The following is an 18,237-nucleotide window of genomic DNA, read 5'->3' on the forward strand; positions in this document are numbered from 1 at the left end:
CCAAGCTGGTGGCACCCGGGGCCCCCATCATACAGCCAAAGCTGTGGAAGCCTGAGGTGTGCCAAGGCGCTAAGCTGGTTTAAGGCCTTCTGACCCCCACGTTAGAGATAAATCATGGGTCCCGGACACCCGTACTGGGGGGAGCAGCAGGGGCCACGGAGCACAGGCCCAGTTTGCAGCAGTCCCGCTTCATGACCTGGGGCAACTGGTGTCCCCTGCTGAGCTTCAGTTCTGCTGCCCCAGCCAGGGAGGCCCGGGGAGGTCCGATGAGCTTGGTGGTCAGCAAGTGGCCGGGCCAGTTAGCCCCACGGCGCTTGGAAGCCGTTGGACTAGAGATCTGCTTAGTGGGGTCAAGGCTGATGTTGGTTTGAAATCTGAAAGCCCGGGGATCCCTGGGTGGCGCAGCGGTTTGGCGCCTGCCTTTGGCCCAGGGCGCGATCCTGGAGACCCGGGATCGAATCCCACGTCGGGCTCCCGGTGCATGGAGCCTGCTTCTCCCTCTGCCTGTGTCTCTGCCTCTCTCTCTCTCTGTGACTATCATAAATAAATAAAAAAATTAAAAAAAAAAAAAAAAAGAAATCTGAAAGCCCTGGGCCCCGGGGCCGTCAGGGTTATAGGGGGCCATCAGGGTTAGTTGCGCGCTCAGCCCCGTGGGCCTCGGAGCCGCTGCTCTGAGGGCAGGACTGCCCCACCCCAGGGCGCACACAGAGGCAGAGCCTCTGGAGGCAGGCAGGCCCTGGAGCCTGCCCCATGTCTCCCTGGCACGCCTGCTCCCGGAGGCCCAAAGGGTGCAGGGGGGCGTCGGGGCCAGGTCGAAGCCTTTCCTGGCAGGTGCTCAGCCCAGGAGCGGGCTGGAGGCTGTCAGAAGGACTGTGGGTGTGGCCGGCGGGGGGCGGGCGGTGCAGGCAGCACAGGTGCTGCAGAGGTGGGATGCAAGCTGGGACTCCGTGGGGCCCTGGGGGGCTCCTGGCCCAGCCGTCTCCTGCCCCCACCCCACCCCCACGATCTTCCTTGCTTATCCGAAGCCCTGAGCTAGCAGGATCCTCTTCCCAGGCTGAGGGCTCCAGAATGCTTAGGGCTGGGGCCCACATCTGGGTCGTGTTCTCACCAGGAAGAAGGCTTGTCAAGGTCCCCTCAAGGCCCAGTTGCCCCTGGTGAAAGCTACGGTCCCCAGGGGAGAGGAGGGTGAAGGTTCATGCAAGCTGAAGGTCCTAGGGGAGGTACCCAGCACCCGTGCCCCATGGGAGGGTGTGGGCAGTGCTACCCTGTGACGGCCTAGTGACCTGGGGGTCTCAGCCCGCAGCTGAGCCCTCCTAGAGCTCCTGCTCCCTCCCGTGCCTGGGGTCACCCTGGGGACCCACCTGGCAGCCTGTCTGCTCCTGCTTCCCAGCTCTTATTCCACGACAGCGTCCCTCGTCTTGTTGCTGGAGCTCCAAAGCCATCAGCGGCTGGTCCACCTCAGGTCCGGCTGGCAGTGGAGGGCCACACATCTGGGGCCCGTAGCGATAATAGTTGGGCACCCCCTCTGCGCTGTGTCCCTTGTGTGTGAGCCAGGGCACAGGTCCACGCTGGGCTGGCGGTCATCACAGCTGGCTGGGCTCATCACAGCTAGCGGAGCCAGCCTGCTCGATCGGGGTCCAGAGGTGCGGCTGCGCCCGGGGGCAAGGACGGCCCTCACCAGCACCCTGTGCAGCACCCCACTCCCGCCCCTGACAGGTGGAATGCCCCTGGCCCACCTGGAGCCGGAGAGGCACAGTGGCCAGGGGGCCCAGGGACAGGAGTAGAGGAGGCCATACCAGGACGCGAAAGACAAGCCAGGGCACCTGGTCCTGGGGCAGATCTTGCTGCTGCGGGCGGGGTGGAGAAGGCGCAGCTGTTTGGAGCAGAGGAGCCAACAGCCCCCCCTTGGCCCAGGGCCTCTTCTAAGTGGACGCGGGCACGGCCCTGAACGTGGCCCTGCCTTATACTCTATTCTCTGGCCTTCGTTCTTGGAGCAGCAGCGGGGAAGGAAGAAGGCAAGACAGAGGCTTCCATGCAGCCCAGAGAGGGACTCTCCCTTCCCCCCGTCCCCACCAAGCATTTGGGAAGACACCCCCACTCTTCAGGGCCTGGATGGAGTCTGAGTCCCCACCCAGGCTCAGGACACAACCTTCCTATAGGAGCAGCTGCTCGTGCTTGCCCAGGTGGCCCAAGAACCCTGGCAGGGCTGGCCCCACAGGGTGTGCAGGGCACCGACTGAGCAAGCCTGTGCCCACCTGTGCCAGGGGGCAGAGAAGCAGGGGAGTCTAGGCCCCGCCCTTGAGGGATTCCGAAGCCGGGTGACAGTGCGGAAGAGAACATCCAGGAGGGACAGACCGGAGCAGGACGTCCCCACAGCTTGCTCCAGCACCGCCGTCACTTGGGATCCCACAAGAGCATCCTTAGTTGACAGCGTGCAGCCTGGTGCCGCCTGGTCCAGAGCCGAGGCCTGGAGCTCAGAGCAGGGGCCGTGGGCTGTGGTCAGGGGGGGGCCTCCTGGAGGAGTTGGGGGGAAGCACCGGTGGCCGCTGCAGTGACTGCCTCGGAGGCGGTGCTGGCGGAGGGCCCTGCGCAGGCCCCGGGGGTGCGGGGTGGGGGGTGCTGCTCGGGCCCACCCTCCTATTGTCCCCGCTGGACTGGGGGCCCAGCTCTCACGCTGGGCGAGGTGGACCTGTGGGCAGGAGGTGGGCCAGCCCCCGTCTCCGGCTGGAACAACCCCAAGCCCCAAACCCTGACTCATGTGGCCGAAGCCAGGCTCCCTTCCCCAGGGATCAGTCCTCCTGGTTGTCCTGGTTTGGGCCCTTTCGGGGCAGCGTGTGGGAAATGTTTCAGCTTCAGCAAGTCCTGCCTCTGCCACATGTGGCCAAAGCCCTGCTGCCAGCCCAGGGCCAGGCTGGGTGCAGAGGGGAGAGGACCCTAGCTGCTGGGCTCCAGTCGGGGTGCTCAGCGGTGGAAGGGCCCGGGACTGAGGCTCCCGTGTGTGTAGGGGACCGCAGAGGAGGCATCTCCACCCTAGTCCCCTTCCCAGCTGGTGAGACCTAGGGAGCACATCTGTGCCACTTGGAAAGAAACCACTGGAAGTGGGTTGGGGTGACCTGGGGCCCCCGCAGTGCCCAGACAGCTCCATTTCTACTAGCACACCCCAGGCCTCGGAGGTACTGCGCCCCCTCACGGGCAGCTGGGGGGGCTGAGCACAGGAAGGCCCGGGGCGCCAGGTGGCAGTTGCCCCGACTCCGCAGGAGAGCTGCAGAGCAGCCACAGGTGCAGGAGGCCTGGCCTCCCAGCCTCCCCACCCCCCCCCACCCCCCCCAAAGCCCCTCCACCCACTCTCTTCCCCGCTGCCCAGTCTCTCCCACTGCAAGCCAGTTAGGCGCCTCCAGCCCTTAGGACGCCCCCTAGCTTGATGCTACACCCCCTCATTCTGCTTTTTCCTCCTGTGCCCTGGTGCCCGCCAGCCCTTCCTTGCCCGCACCCGGCCTGCACCCAACACATCGGCGCGTCGGGCCCCCTGCTGTGCGCGGGAGGACCAAGGTCAGATCAGACCACCCCTCGTCCCCAGAGCTCGTGGTTTGGGGCCACATACCCATCGAGTGGGTGGAAGTTGCCAATGACAATGCCTGGCGTGGGGTGGGGGAGGCGGGAGCTGGTGGGGGAGTCCTCTGCATGGGCGGCGTTCCGGAGCCCGGGACTGGCGCAGCTGGAGATCGGGCTCCTGTCCACAGGCCAGGCTGCGCGCAGACCCAGGAACCTGTACTTACAGGCGTGACAGGACGGTGTGGGGACCCCCTCTGTGGCCAGCGACAGCGAGACACCGGCTTTGGGGAAGGAAAGCCCCCGGATGGCTGCTGGGATCCAGAGGCGGGGCAGGGGCTGGAGGCTGCCTGGGGGGTGGTACGGAGCCCACCTGGGATCAGGGCCCTCAAGGAGCCCTTCCTGATGACCCGAGAGGCTTTCCCAGACCTGAAATCAGGGGCCTGGTGCAAGAGTGGGGTGCCCGGGCTCTGCCGCAGTCAGCAGCCACTTTTCCTCAACGGCCCAGGCTCTCGGTCTGTGTGGTGAGCCCCGCACGCCCTGCCTGCCCCTCCGTGGGGCTTCGGGGCTCAGGTGCCGCCGTGTGGCGTGGGCAGCCCATGTGTCCCAAGTGGACGAGCGCCTTGCACTTGGGGCTGAGCTGGATGCCGGGGAGCAGGGCACAGCTGGTGCTGAGACTGGGTCAGGACCCCCCAGGTCAGCGTGGCCTGGGCCTGCCCGCAGCCCCGAATGAGAACGAGAAGCTGGACGGGAGGCCGGTGTCCCTGAGTCCCAGCCCTGGCCCCGTCCCACAGGCGCAGGCTGTGGCAAAGCTCCCCCGCCCGAGTCTGCACAGGGATGAGCTCCACGCCACACTCCGCCCCCTGCGGAGGCCTGGGGCCAGACAAGCCCGCTCCCCTCAGCTCCGGCCACAGTCCCGAGGGACTAGCACTGTGGGGTCTCCTGGGCGCCTCGGGCAGCGGGGGATGGCCCCACGGGGAGTAAAAGTGCCCGGAGTCCTGGCTGTGCTTCCTCAGGTCCGGGTGGGGGCAAAGCTCGAGGTGGGGCCTCCCAGGCAGAGGATGAGGCTCGGATCTGCCTTGGCGGTGTGGACCGGACCCTCTAAGAACACACTGGGCCCTGGTGACCAGGGACCGGAGAGCTAAGACCAAGGCCACTGGGGAGGTGAGGCAGGGGTGAGGTGGGGTGCCTGGCCGTTGGAAGCGGGGAGTTGGGATCATCGGGATGATCCACTGACCCACCCAGGCTGGAGCCCTGGGCGGCCTCACCCTTGCCCTGGTGTAGAGGGGCCCGGGCACACAGGCTGGGCTCACCCATCAGTGCAAAGCAAGTGCATCAGGACAAAGGCTTTGCAGGCCGGGCCTGGCACATGGTGGGGGACGGTGGGGGGTCTGGAGATGAGGGCTTGGAGCCCTGGCCTGCTCCCGGAGAGCAGTGTAGCAGACGGGGAGCCTGAGGGGTACCTCTATTCTGTTTTAGGATTCAGTGGCCTCTGTGGTCCCGCACGCGTGGAGAGGAGCCGACAGGCCTCCTGCTCGCTCCCCAGGTGCTGTCCTCGCGGCCTCTCCCAGCATCTCCCAGCCACCAGCCCATTTGGTCAAGGCAGTCCCAGGCGGGCCCCCCACGAGAATGGGCCACAGGGACCGGGTGGGTGACAGCCTGAAGAGCCAGATGAGGTTAGGAGCCAGTGACCCCCTCCCTGCCTCCCACGCGCACACTTCTCTGCAGGAGCAGCTGGGCCCGGAGGGTGCCCAGAACCCGGCATTCAGCGCCTCTACTGGGCCTGCGTGTCCAGGGGCCACGCGGTCCCCTGTGCCCAGCCCCTGTGCCTCGGCCTGCCCTCCCCCAGACTCTGTCCCTGCTCCTGGGGGGCCCAGGCCCTGGACAGCACTCACTGCCCTGGGCCTGCACCCCAAGGTGACGGGGAGCCTTGCCAAGAAGCTGGGGTGGGAAAGTGGGGACCGAGGAGTGAGGGGCTCCGCGGGAGAAGCCCCCTCTGTCACAGAGGCACCCCGAGCTCTTCCCCTGAGGGTAGCTGAAGGGGAAGCTCTTCCCCTTCCCCTGAGGCTTTGGGGTAGATGGGAGAGGGCCCTGGAGGACATGCTGGGCGGGGGGACACGCTGCCAGGCCGCACCCCGGGGTACTCCCCAGCCTGCCTTGGCCTCTGGGGGGCTGGGGACCGGGGACGGAGCAGGAAGGGCGTGGCCAGGTGGCTCTGGGTGCCCCGGTCCCTGGGCTTGGGCCACGCACAAAAGGAGAGGCCTATGCCCCGGGGCAGCTCGGGCTCCCAGCGGTGAAGCGGTAGGTAGCGACCTACCTCAGAGGGGCTCACATGAGACGTGCACCTGGTCCCCAGTTCCCAGGCCTGGGGCCGGGGGCACCCGTGCTAAGGTCGGAAATCCACAGAGGCTCCGGAGCTCCGCCACGGCGTTGTGGGCAAGTGACAGAGTCAGGAAGCCAGATGCTGTCACCGGGAGCTGCCAGGGACCGACAAGGTGGCCGGGCCACCGCCCGGGGCGACGGGACCCCTAGCCTTTGCCTCGGCTGCAACCTGAGGACCCCTAAGGGGCGGGGTCGCCTGCGGTGGGACCTGGGGGACTCAGGGGTTCCGATCCTCAGGCTGAGACAGTGTCCCCAGGGGGCAGAGCCCATGCAGCTCGAGCACCAGGCTCCGGCGCCCCGCAGGGTACAGCCGGGGACCCTCTGGGGAACGGAGCGACCCCTGCCTCTGTGCAAGCTGAGGGCGGGCGGGCGCCCGAGGGCCCTTCCCTGGGGAGAGCTGGGTCACCCCTGCCGGCCTGCCGCTCGGCCCAGGCGGAGACAGCAGCTCGGACAGCTGGCGGCGGGCACTGCCCCAGGCGGGGCGCGGGTCACAGCCTCCCTCTGCCACAGACTGACTGGGACTGTGACTGCGGACCGGGACGGCCAGAAACCAAGACGCAGCCAGGGCTCCCTGGGGCGGGGGAGCCCCGAAGCTCTGAGCCCCCATGTCGGGCGGCCGCAGTGGAGGCCTCCCGGTCCCCTGCCTGCCACAGGGCCCGAGGTGCCCTTTCGGCGGAGGAGGTCACCTGCCCTTTCCTGGCGGGCCCCGCTGGCTCGGAATGGAGCTGGGCCAGGAGCGGCCGGGGTGCTGGGGTCCTGCTGGGGCCCGGTCGATCCACCTGCTGCTCTGGGGCCAGCGAAACGATGGCCACGGACATTTCGCTGGACTTGAGCGCCGGGCACCGGGCTTCAGACTTCAGAGTGAGTTCTGATTCACTTATGCCCAGGTCACTCGAGGCCCCGCTCCACAGACGGGGAAGCTGCCCAGAGGAGGACAGTAACGCGCCCGCAGCCACACAGCAAGCCAGCAGTAAGCCCCGGGGCCCCCAACCTGTCCCGCAAAGGAGGCTTCTCACGGTTTCTGAGCTGGACAGATTGGCCATCTCCGTGGCCACGGGCAAGGCCGGCTTGGCGGTGACCCGCTGGAAGCCACCTGACCAGCTCCCCCTTTCCGACCCCCCACCCCCAGCCTGCTGTGCTTCCTGCCCCACAGGGCTCTGCAGCTGGGCCAGATGCCTCTAGAGCTGGAACCCCGCGCCCCGCCGGCCATGACTTCACGGAGGCAGAGTTTTGCAGAGGACAGAAGGCGGCTGACGCTGCTTCCCCCGCGTCTCCTGCGGAGGGTTCTCCGCCCCGCGCGGGCCGCCGAGTTCGGGGGGTCGCCCGGCACCGGGTCCTGAGCCCACCTGGGCTGCAGCTGAAGTCGTCTCCCCAGGGCTGAGACTGGACCCAGAGCGAACCTGGTGACCGTCACTGCCCTGTTTCTCGTGGTGCAAAAGGCTGCATTTCGGTGACCGCAGGCGCAGCCGACGATTCCCGGGCGGTGCAACCGGATGGGGCGGTTCGGGTCACCCGGGAGGTCCCCGGAAGGACACGCAGACCCGACCTGTCGGGTCCCCCGTTGCTCGCTGGCCTCAGGGGCCGAGAACCTTCCGCGGCGGGGCCTGCGGAGGCCGCCCCCGCCCGCGTGCCCCTGGGCCCCTGCACCCCACGCAGGTAAGTCGCGGCCCGGGGGCCCGGGGGTCTGCACCGCCCGCCGGGGACGCGTGCGCTCCGCCGCCGAGCGCCGTCCTCCGGGGCCCCTCCTCCCGCCGCCCCCGCCGCCCCCTTGGCCTTCCCGGCAGTCCCTGGGCCCCCCGCGAGGCCCGCGGGCTTCGGGCTTCCCGCGCGGCGCCCGGCTGCCCCGCCCCCTCGCCCCGATTGGCTGCGTGGAGGGCACGGGGCCAGCGCCGGCCAATGAGAAGGCTGGACGGCGGCTGGGGGCGGGGCCCTGCGAGGGCTCCGCGCGACTCGGGTCGGCCCCCTCCGCTGCCCCCGGAGCCCTTTCCCCGCCCTACCGCCCGCGGCACGTGTGACGCCCTTCAGCCCCTTCCCCTGCGACGTGACCCGAGTCGCCGCCTCGTGGAGGAGCGGACGGAGGGCGCGGGGGGGGGGGGCTCTGGGCGGAGCCCCTGGTGAGGACCCCTGCGGCGGGGCAGCGTAGGCCTCAGGCCTCAGTTTCCTCATCTTTAAAATGGGGACAATAGTCCTGTGTCATAAACATGTACCGGGTCCGAGGACTTCATCACGCGAAGAGCTTAAGCAGCGCACGGCCCGTTCAGAAATCCGCCGTGGGGCCCCGGGGCCGCGGGCAGCCCCCGTGATGCAGGCCTCGGCTGCTGGCTGCTGGGCGCAGGTGCCCCCCAGCGGTCGGCGAGGGCTCCCGTTGCTCCCCGTCCCTGCCAGGACCAACACACACACGCACTTCTGGCTACTGCTAGTTTTGTGTTGCCATCTTCTCCCATTTTGTCATTTTGTTTTTATTTATTTTATTTTAAAAGATTTTATTTATTTGAGGGAGCGAGAGCAGGGAGCCCAATGTGGAACTAGATCCCAGGACTCCAGGATCATGACCTGAGCCGAAGGCAGGCGTCCAATGACGGCCACCTAGGCGTCCCTTCGTTTTATTTTTAAAGATTTTATTTATTTGAGAGAGAGATTGCAGATGAGCAGGGAGTCTGACGTGGGGCTCGATCCCAGGACCCTGAGACCATGGCCTGAGCCAAAGGCAGATGCTCAACTGACTGAGCCCCCAGGCACGCCCCCTATTTGCCATCTGATGGCGGGTGTCTTTTGGTGAGCTCTTCCCGAGGGTCTAGATTGAGAAATTCTTCCTTGCTCAAGCTAAGTCCGTCTTCTGTGAATTGCCTTGTTCTTCCTAGATTCTCCGGGTCCGTCGGGAGCCCGACTCATCTGCCACAGTCTCCCTCAGTGTCGCCTCCTGCAGTCCTCACTGTGCACCGTCCCCACCCTGCAGGTCTCTGGCCTCGGCTCTCCTCTCCATGCCCTGTAGAGGAGGCCCACCACTGCTCCATGTGGCAGCCTCCTGCTGTGTCACAGGAAGCTGGGAGGTGTGAGACCAACTATGGGTTAGCGGTTGTTCAAGTCTTAGGAGTGCCCGGCTGGCTCGCTTGGCGGGCAGGCAACTCTGGATGTCAGAGTTGTGCCCTGGAGGCCCACGCTGGGCGTAGATTACGCTGTAAGCAGCACTCAAAGGGTGCCTGAGAGGCTCAGCTGGTGAAGTGTAATCCCAGGTCCTGGGATGGACCCTGCATCGGGCTCCCCTGCTCAGCGGGGAGTCGGCTTCACCCTCTCCCTCCGCCACTCTCCCTGCTTCTGCTCTCTCTTGCTCGCTCACTCCCTCTCTCAAATACTTCTTTAAAAAAAGATGTTATTTATTTATCCATGAGAGACACAGAGAGAAAGGCAGGGACACAGGCAGAGGGAGAAGCAGGCTCCCTGCAGGGAGCCCGATGTGGGGCTCAATCCTGGGACTCCACGATCACGCCCTGAGCCAAAGGCAGATGGCTCAACTGCTGAGCCACCCAGGGGTCCTGTCAAATAAATAAAATCTTAAAAAAAAAAAAAAGCACAAAGTATTGGTTATTTCTTTCAAAAGGTGTTTAGAAATCAGTGAGGCTCAAGACTGTCCCAGTGTCTCTCATTTGCCAGCACTTCCAAGTGGCAGAGGTCCCCATTCGCCGGCCTCAGGGGGCTGGGGGCTGCGTGAGGTGCATGTCGTCATGGAGACGGGCAATTACAGGTCCCCAGTGCTCCCCCAACTGCCCATTTCTTTTGGTTGCACCAGAACCGGGTTGGAGCCCTAAGATGTATGTGTCTGAAAGATAGGCTGAGCACCCTGGAGTCTGTGCCCAGAATGTCTCCCGGCCCCAGAAGACCCTTCCAGAAAAGTCTTTCCGAGCCTCCTGGTTGAAACGTGTTGGCAGTGCCCTGATGCTCAGAGGATGGCACCCAGACCCCCTCGTCTGGGATCCATCCTGGCCCCGGCCACACTTTCCGATTCTCCACCCCTCCACCCCATCAACTCTAGGCCCTGGCCACAGTTCCCCAAGGGCAGGTCCTTTGATGTCCTTTGAGTTTCCAGATGTATCACTGCCCTGCTGAGAGTGCTGTTCCTCAGGTCTCCAGCTGACCATCTCCCTCTTCCAGCCTAAATCTTGCCACCTCTGGGGAGCTTTCCGGAGATTCCTCAGGGAGCTGCTCCAGCATCTACCTGCCAGGGCGGGGGAGTCACGCTGCACTCTAAAGAATCGGTTTTTGATCGGATGAGTGTGCAAGCCTCCCAGACAAGCCAGGGCTCCGTAGCCCGGGGACCACACCCAGCAGGAGCTCGGAGAAGGCTTAGGTGCCCCCCCCGCCCCCGCCCTGCACCTGTGGAGCACCACTGGAGTCCGTCCCACTGGCCAGGCAATAGCCGGGGTGCCCCGCTAAGCCCCAAACAAGAGGAGAGTGAGCACTCAGGGGTGCACGAGCAGTAAAGGACAGAAGGTTCGGAAGGCCTGGGGATTCAGAGAAGCAGACCCTTTTCACCCTCCGGGCCCTCCCCGCTCCCTGGGAGAGTCACAGAAAACACCCAAGAGACCCGCTGTGTGAAGAGGTAGAGGTTTATTGAAATATAAACATTCGAGAACATGTAAGATAGAAAAAACCACAACATATACAGACACTTGCTGCAAGAGGACGTCTGAGGTATTCATCACCGCCTAGGCTACCGTGTGCTAGCACATCTTCCTGGTTGGAGCCCGCGTGGACGGGGCGGGGGGCAGAGCGGCCCGGCCCGCGGCCTGCCCTGGGGCCTTTGGGACTGAACCTTCCGGGAAAGCTGCTGTGGCCCAGGCCCGGCCCCTGGAGCACCTGCGGGCATCCCCGCTCTTGGGCTTTCACGCCGAGACCCTGCTTTTGTCCTTGAGGGCAGAGAGGGTTTGCCGAGAGGGCAAGGCCGGGCAGCTGCCTAGGGAAGGGGGATCCAATGAACAGAAAGCTGCAGTGCGTGCCCGTGTCCTCCGGCTGGGAAGAGTCCATCCTTCGTGACCAAACCCCTGAGAAAGACACACTGGCCAAGTGTTCCGACACTTTTAAGTGGGCCCAGTGCCAGCCAACTGGGCTCGTCCCTGGCACCAGACCCCAGACGCCCTTCTCTGCCCGCTGCCTGCACTTACCCAGTGGGCAAGGTGGGGAGGCTCCCGAGGGCGGAAGAGGGTTAGGCCCCGGGGGATGGGACTGTGTGAGTGTGACAGCGAGTGTGCGGAAGGCGGGGGGAGCTGCAGCTTACCGGGCTGAGGTAGCTGTTTTGTGCTCAAGCTTTTGAGCTGCCTTTCCTTGCGTAGACGGGGCCGAGGGCCAGCCGTGCGAGGGCTCCTGCCCGCGTGGCCTGTCCCCGCCAGAGCCTGGTGATGTCACAGTGCTGGCGCTCTAGGAACTCTGCGGGCCGTGCCCAATGAGGTGAGCCTGTGGGACAATCACCCCATCTTCCCAACACGGGAGCAGCCTGCTCCAGCCCGGGGCCCAGAGAACAGAGGTCCCGGCATCCCTGATTCCCTGGGGCAGCCCCGCCGCTACAAGGCCCGGGGCCTCCCTGGCCTGCCCCTACCCTGAGCTGGGAATGCTGAGTCCAGGACCACCATTCTGTCCCCACCCTGGAGGGCCGGCAAGGGTGTGGGACAAGCCCTGCTTCGGCAGGAAATGGGTCGGGGGCCATCTCTGGGACTGCGTGGCCTCAGGACCCAATCTTTGCCAGCACGGGCCTCTTGATCCACTATCTTCCCCGCCACTCTGATCCCTGAGTCATCCCTCCTGCCTGCCTCCCGCCTCCTCACTGGGGTCCTAGCGAAGGGCCGGAGGGGCTGGGGTACCAAATGTTTGCTCGGCTCTGGGGGTGATCTGCTTTCATTTCTTTGGTGCTACAATAACGACAATAAAAATTAAAAACAAAAAAGTCAGCAAAACACATATAAAAAAAGATTTCAGAGATGCAAATACTTCCTGAAGAATCAAAACATCAGCAATTACAAATTGAGGTATTTCAATGAACCTGACGTCAGCAGGTCTGGGGACGCTGGGGCCGAGGTGGCCCCATGAGATGGGAGGGCCCAAGGGACAAGTGGGCTGTTCCGGGAGAGCCGGCCAGTAAGGGCGAGTGAGGGCGTGAGGTCTGGGAGGGCCAGAGAAGGGTCAGTGTGGAGCAGGTGCCAGGGCCTGCCTGGGCAGCCCCCTTGGCTCTGCCTCTCCCTCAGCAGGTGCTCAGTCAGCCTGGACCTGAGGACTGCCCTCATGTGCCCCTTCCTGGGAGTCTAAAGGGGGGGTGCGGGGCCCTGAGGGCTGCTTCAAGACTTGGCTTTGAGGGACCCACACCTCTGGAACCACACCCGGTGGGCAAGGTGGGTTAGGAGGGCCCCATCCCATGCTCAGCAGAGAAGGGCCACGAAGGCATGGTCTTGGCGCCGAGCAGCCCACGCGGAATTAGTCTGGAGGTCTGAGCAGGGGATGAAGCCAGGGACCCTGGGGTCACGGCAGGAGGCAGGGAAAGGGCAATAAATTAAAGGGGAAAGGCTCTGGAGGGCCTCCAGCTCTGTGCCGGCTTACCGATTGTCGATACACTGTGCCCGGGACGGGAGGTGGCCTGCGGACCCGGGAGGAAGCCGGGAGCCCGCGGACCCCACCCGGTTCTCCAGGACAATCCCTGATTGGACAACGCTGCCCTGTCCTGCCCCTGCAGCCTCTCCCTGTCCCCAGAGTACAGCAGGACCTGAATGGAGCCTGGACAGACAGACACGTCCAAACTCTCAATATCTGGCCAAATGGTGTTTGACATGGGCTCCGTGAGATGAGGTAAACTGTGCATCAGCCTCCTTCCCTCTCGGCAGGAGAGCGTGGGGTAGGGAGCCGGGTCCTGGCTGTCAGAGGGACCAGCTGGTGGAGGGCTCGGCGCTGGGGGTGCCCCGAGACGAGGTAGGACTTGGGGAGCAGTGAGAGCTGCTGCTGCCGCTGGCACTGCCGCCCACGCTCGGGGGGGCAGGCCCCGCAAGGAGGTGGACCACCGGTTTCTGGGCGAACAGCACACCTGGGCAGGGGGAGCAGGAGTGAGCGGCTGAGCCAGGCGGGTGCCCCGTCCCCCGTGTGGCCCTGCCGGAGCCCGCGCACTTTGCCCTCAGGGGGCCTCCAGGGGCAGGGAGGCACACAGCGCTCCTGAGGAGAGAACCAGGGCCCTGCGGACGCTGCTCCCCTCCCCGGGGCTGGGGGGGTGGATGGGAACAGGAGGGGTGTCAGAGGGCAGGGGCAAGCTGGAGATATGCCAGGACAGGGCCTTGGAGGGGAGGTGGCAACGTGCTGGAGGCGGCCCGGCAGCATGGGCTCCTGAGAGGGAGGATGGTGACAAAGGCAGGGTGTGCGGAGGTGAGGCTGCAGAGAAGGGAGGAGGAGGAAGGGAGGCCTGTGTGCCTCCCGGGAGGAAGGCTGGCCCTGCACCGTGGTGACGCCCCAGGAGTTGCTAAGACGGGGAGGGACATGATGAGATCCGTGTTTTAATTGCCCTCTGTGGAGCTGGAGGACCGCAAGGCCACTACTCCAACGGCGGGGAGAGGCCCAAGCCAGGGCAGCAGCAGGGTGGCGGGTGCAGGTGGCAGGAGGGGGAGAGAACAGAGCAGTGGGGACCGCTCAGCCCTGGGGGACCTGTGGGCTCTGAAGGTTCTGGGGGTTCTGGGGGCCCTGAAGGGGTTCTGGAGGCTCTGGGGGCCCTGGGGAACAAGTTCCTGGTTCTTGGCCTATGCAGCTTGCACACCCACTGACAAAGGGCGCAGGTGGGACAGGGGTTAAGGTGGGTGAGGTCCGGGGAGCCTTCACCTCTCTTCTGACTGCTCCCCATTTTGAGAGGAGGCGTTATCCTCTCCTTTCTCCTGAGAGAGGGGAGAGGACAGCAGAGCCAGGTGTCGATCCCTTCCTTCCCCGTATTCTCCGTGGACCTACTCACGGCCCCCATGCTGCCTAGGCCATCGAACAGCACCACAAGGCAAAGGGCACCTGCGCCTTGCCCGCTGGCTCGCCTGGTCTCCTCGAGGGCCCCCGGTGTCAGGCAGAGACCTCCGAACATGGCCTCTGAAGCACCGGCTGTGCGGTGACTTGGCATCACATCGCCCCTTCCCTGGCTGCAACCTGATGCCCATGGCCAGCGGCCCAGCAGAGCTCGAGCGTGAGGCCTGCAGCGTGGTGCCCCGAGGGCCCGGATCCTACCCCCCAGAACGGGAGAGTCCAAAGGGACAGAGCACGGCTCCCCCCAAGGTTTGATGGGAGGTGCAGCTTTAAAGTTCCTCCACCCGGCACCTCCCGGGCCGTCCGGGTGAGAGGAGGCCAGCACACCCAGGCTCCCCGGTGCCCCTCATCGGCTGTGCTGGGCTCGTTCCCAAACTCCCACCTACATCAGAGAAACGGGAGCTGGAAGGGACTGGCTTCCAGCACCGGAGACCTGGTAGAGATGCTAAACCACAGGCGACAAAGCCCCGTCCCACTAGACCCGAGAGACGACTGTGGAGGGCTGGGGAGAGCCGCGCGCACAGGCTGCTTGTGCAGCACTCAGAGTCCGCCGCCTGCGGTCAGTCCTCAGCCCATTTTAAAGACAGGGAACAGGGGGTGTTCAGGTGGGCGGGGCTGAGCCGGTCCAAGGAGACCCGTGCTGGCCACGGTGGAGGCGGCTTACGCCACGATGTCTAGGGCGAGGGCATGGAGCCGATTACGGGGCTTCCCACTAAAGGGCGGCCGCAGTTAATGAGCCAGCCATGGTCCCAGGGGGCCGGACGAAGCGCTCCTGTCGCTCTGTCAGAGCCGGGGGGTCTGTCATCCGGTTAGCAACCCTCTGCTTCCCCTAGGCTGGAAACACCACCTAACCCTTGGAACCTTGAGACTACATGCAAGGGAGGGGGCAGCTGGGGCCGTGGGACTCCCTGGGAATGCCAAGAGCCTCACCTGCGTAGGTGGTGCCATCAATGTCCACGGACATGTTGATGCTCCCGACGCTGCCTGTGGCCAGGTTCAGTGCTGCAGCTGAGGCCTCTGATCGGTCTTCTGCTGGGATGAGGGAGACAGTGGGCCTGGTCAGGTCTCCTGGCACCAGTGTCCTCTCCGAGGCCCTCCCACTTCCCCAGACAGGCCACAGCTGCCTGAGGCCTCCCACTGCTAGACAGCAGCCATATGCTCTTCTCTCGGGTGTAAGGTCTGGCACGAGAACCCGGGCTTGCCAATGTTCTCTCACTTGCTATGTTCTCCTCTGAGCCACTTCTGCCCCCGAGTCCTCTGTTGTCCAAGGAAAGGGATCACAGGCGGCAAGGACCGACCCAGCTCCTGGCTACACACCGACCCTTGTCATGCGATCCAGCAAACCCTGATTCAGCACCCACTACCCATCAGGCTGGGGAACCGGAGATCCGAGGGACCCACCACTGCCTGAGGACCTGCCTTTCCTCCCCCGACCCCAACCGGGTTAGGACCTCAGGGAGAGGGTCGGCCTGCCCAGCGTGTGGCCCAGCACCTGGCACCCGTTTCACCCTGGCGACCTTGGATTTGCAGAGAGCTGCGTGCGCTGGCACCCAGGCCCTCTGCCTGGCTCACCCCGACTCTGCCCTTTCGTCATGCAGCCAGGAATCCTTCCAGAGGAGCTGCTTTTCTATTAGTGTCTGGCTTGCGCAGGGCCAAGGGCACCGGCCCCAAGAGGGTAAGAGAGCAGAGCTGTGCTGCCAGCGTCCTTCTGCTCCTCACCTGGGGACAGGGCGCAGGGGGTGCAGCCCGAGAATATGCACAGCTCCCTTCACACCTGACTTCTTTCCATCACATGCTTAAGTTTGTTCTGAGGTAGAGTCAAGGGCAAGAATGGCAAAGAAAATGTAGGGGGAGGACGGGAGAAAGGAGGAACAAGGGGCACGGAGTGTGGGATTCAGGAGCCGAGGAGGGAGCTGAGGAGGGAGGGGAAGAGAAACGAGGAGGGGAAGGGAAGATGGCAGCGATGCTGCCAAACTTGTATTTCCTCTTTCCCTGTGTTCTTGAGGGTCACAGGCGGCCTGGCCTGAGGCACTGGGCTTCCTTGGAAGCTTGGGAATGGAGGTGCTGCCTTCCGCCCAGAGCCCAGATCTATATCCGGGGAGGCGCTGGGGGCTGGGGGGGGGGGTGGAGGTGAGCCCTTTCATTTAGACAGATCAAAAGGCTGGTGAGGAAGAGAAGCACAGCAGCCGCCCCCAGGGCCTCTGGCTCCTCCTCCTCGAAGGACTCCTCCCTTTTGCTAGAGAACAGGGCACTGCCTGAGGCAATTTTTGGTGAGCTGAGATCCCAGTGGGCACAGAAGCCCCATGTGACTACCTGACCTTGTGACGGTCCTGGGGACCTGCAGGGACCCCACCCCAGTCCTGGGACGTGACCAGGCCCTTGAGTGGAGCCCAGGTCGACACCCAGCAGGAGGGGAGGCGCTGCCCTGGCCTGGCACTCACCCCTGCCGTTGATCCTGATCTTCATGGGCAGCTGCCGCGCCATGCTGAACAGGCTGCGCTGGAAGGCCTGCTGTACCAGGCGCTGCTCCTCCTCTGACAGCCTGGACGCCTTCTTCTCAGGGGGCTCCCCCGCCTCCAGCCGCTCCCGCAGCTGCTCCAGTGTGGCAGTCCGGGTACCGGCCTGCTGGCCTGCCAAGGTCACGGGCACAGCCAGGCGATTTGGCACAGGCACCGTCGTCACTGGGACTCCATCACCTGGCAAAGGCACCAGAGCTGGACCAAGCGTCCCACCTGACACTGGCCCCACCATGCCCTTCCCTGCCCACCCTCCTCCCTGCTGGGCCCTGCAGACCTTTCCTGAGAGTGTTTGCTGGGGATATCCGAGGGCTGCTGGCATTGGCGCCACTGCTGGAACCCAGCCCGAGGATGGGGAAGCGGATCTTGGGTGGGGAGAGGAGGGCAGGCGCCCCGGCAGTGGCAGCAGCGGCAGCAGCAGGTGAGTAGCCAAGGAGGGAGGAGCTGTAGCTGGGCCGCCGGCCCTCCCTCCGGTTGCCATCGATGGCTGCCTGGAGCTCGGCTGGGGAGCTCAAGGCTTTCTTCTCACACTCATAGGCATAGAGATACTTCATGTACCTGGAGGGAAGGAAGGGAGGGAGGAGAATAATCCAGAATGGTACCAGAGGCCACCCAGTTTAAGCTCATGGGTCTCTGTGGGGCAGGCCTCTGGGACATAGGATCAGTTGGCAGAAGAGAGAGATCAGGGCCCTAGGGTGCCCTGGCCCAGGCCTGTCGAGCTGCTACTCAACACCGCAGCAAACTCTGCTCCAACCGGAGGTACCAATTTTTTTTTTTTTTAAAGATTTTATTTATTTATTCATGAGAAACAACGAGAGAGAGAGAGAGAGAGAGAGAGAGAGAGAGAGAGAGGCAGAGACACAGGCAGAGAGAAAAGCAGGCTCCATGCAGGGAGCCCGACATGGAACTCGATCCCGGGACCCCAGGATCACACCCTGGGCCCACGGTGGCGCTAAACTGCTGAGCCACCCGGGCTGCCCTGGAGGTACCATTCATTAAGAGAAATAAAGACCATCTTCACTCATGTTTTGGGTTTGTTTTGGCAGCGTTTTAGGGGTCATTTAGAAATGCTTTGCAATGTCTTCCTGGCTCCTGGATGCCCTAACCATCCTGAGCCAGGCTGGTCCGAGAGGAACAACCTCTCCACACGCTGTAGGTGAGCGGACCTATGGTGCCATCCCTCGTTGCATCCCACGTCCCCAGAAACAATTCTCTACCCAAGAAGCTTGACAGAAGGACTGCTGTACTGATTACAGTTCCGAAGATAAAACCCTCTACTTTTTAACAAGGCTGTGACAGCTGCCTGCCTGATGCCCCTCTGTATGCTCCAGAGAGTGACACCCAGTGTGTTCCAAAGGACAGATTCCCCTCTGCTCCTCACTCTCTGATGCTACTCCTGGTTCTCCTGCTCCTATTAGCCTCATAATTAACTCAGACGATTACAAAAACAGGTCCCAAATCCCAGGTCCTGTTGCCGGGCATGCTGAGTGTCAGGTAGGAAGAGCTAGGCTCAGGGTGGACGTGCCGTGTGGGAGACACTGCCCTGGAAAGAGCGGCGATGGGGCTGGAGGGCCAGCGGCGAATCTGAGCTCTATCACTGCCAGCTGGTAGATCAAACCATTTAACTTCTAAGACTCGGTTTCTGTTTTCTGAAAAACGGGATGGCACCTACCTCCCAGGGTTGATGGCGAGGTCTGCAAGAAACAGAATGGCAAAGGAGCCTAGGGAGGCACTTGGGAAATGGCGGCTCTCGTGATCATAGGAA

The 18,237-nt window shown here is 64.0% G+C and overlaps 1 protein-coding gene across 6 annotated transcripts in view; it reads right to left on the reverse strand.

The window, feature by feature from the left end:
• Window positions 1-10,517: 10,517 nt before the first annotated feature.
• ARID3B (AT-rich interaction domain 3B) overlaps window positions 10,518-18,237 on the reverse strand; it is a 54,061-nt gene continuing 46,341 nt past the window's right edge. For 2 of the 6 annotated variants that reach the window (XM_072745973.1, XM_072745974.1), the window contains 4 exons: window positions 16,750-17,030; window positions 16,398-16,652; window positions 14,887-14,985; window positions 10,518-11,379 (listed from right to left, as the gene is read on the reverse strand). In XM_072745973.1, coding sequence (XP_072602074.1) covers window positions 11,228-11,379; window positions 14,887-14,985; window positions 16,398-16,652; window positions 16,750-17,030 — 787 coding nt within the window. In that variant the 3' untranslated portion in view covers window positions 10,518-11,227. Of the gene's footprint in view, window positions 12,992-14,886; window positions 14,989-16,397; window positions 16,653-16,749; window positions 17,031-18,237 lie in introns of all 6 variants that reach the window. The other 4 variants (XM_072745969.1, XM_072745970.1, XM_072745972.1 and 1 more) reach the window with 3 other exon arrangements.

This window comes from Vulpes vulpes, unplaced genomic scaffold, assembly GCF_048418805.1.
Source record: "Vulpes vulpes isolate BD-2025 unplaced genomic scaffold, VulVul3 u000000678, whole genome shotgun sequence".
Classification (NCBI taxonomy): domain Eukaryota; kingdom Metazoa; phylum Chordata; class Mammalia; order Carnivora; family Canidae; genus Vulpes; species Vulpes vulpes.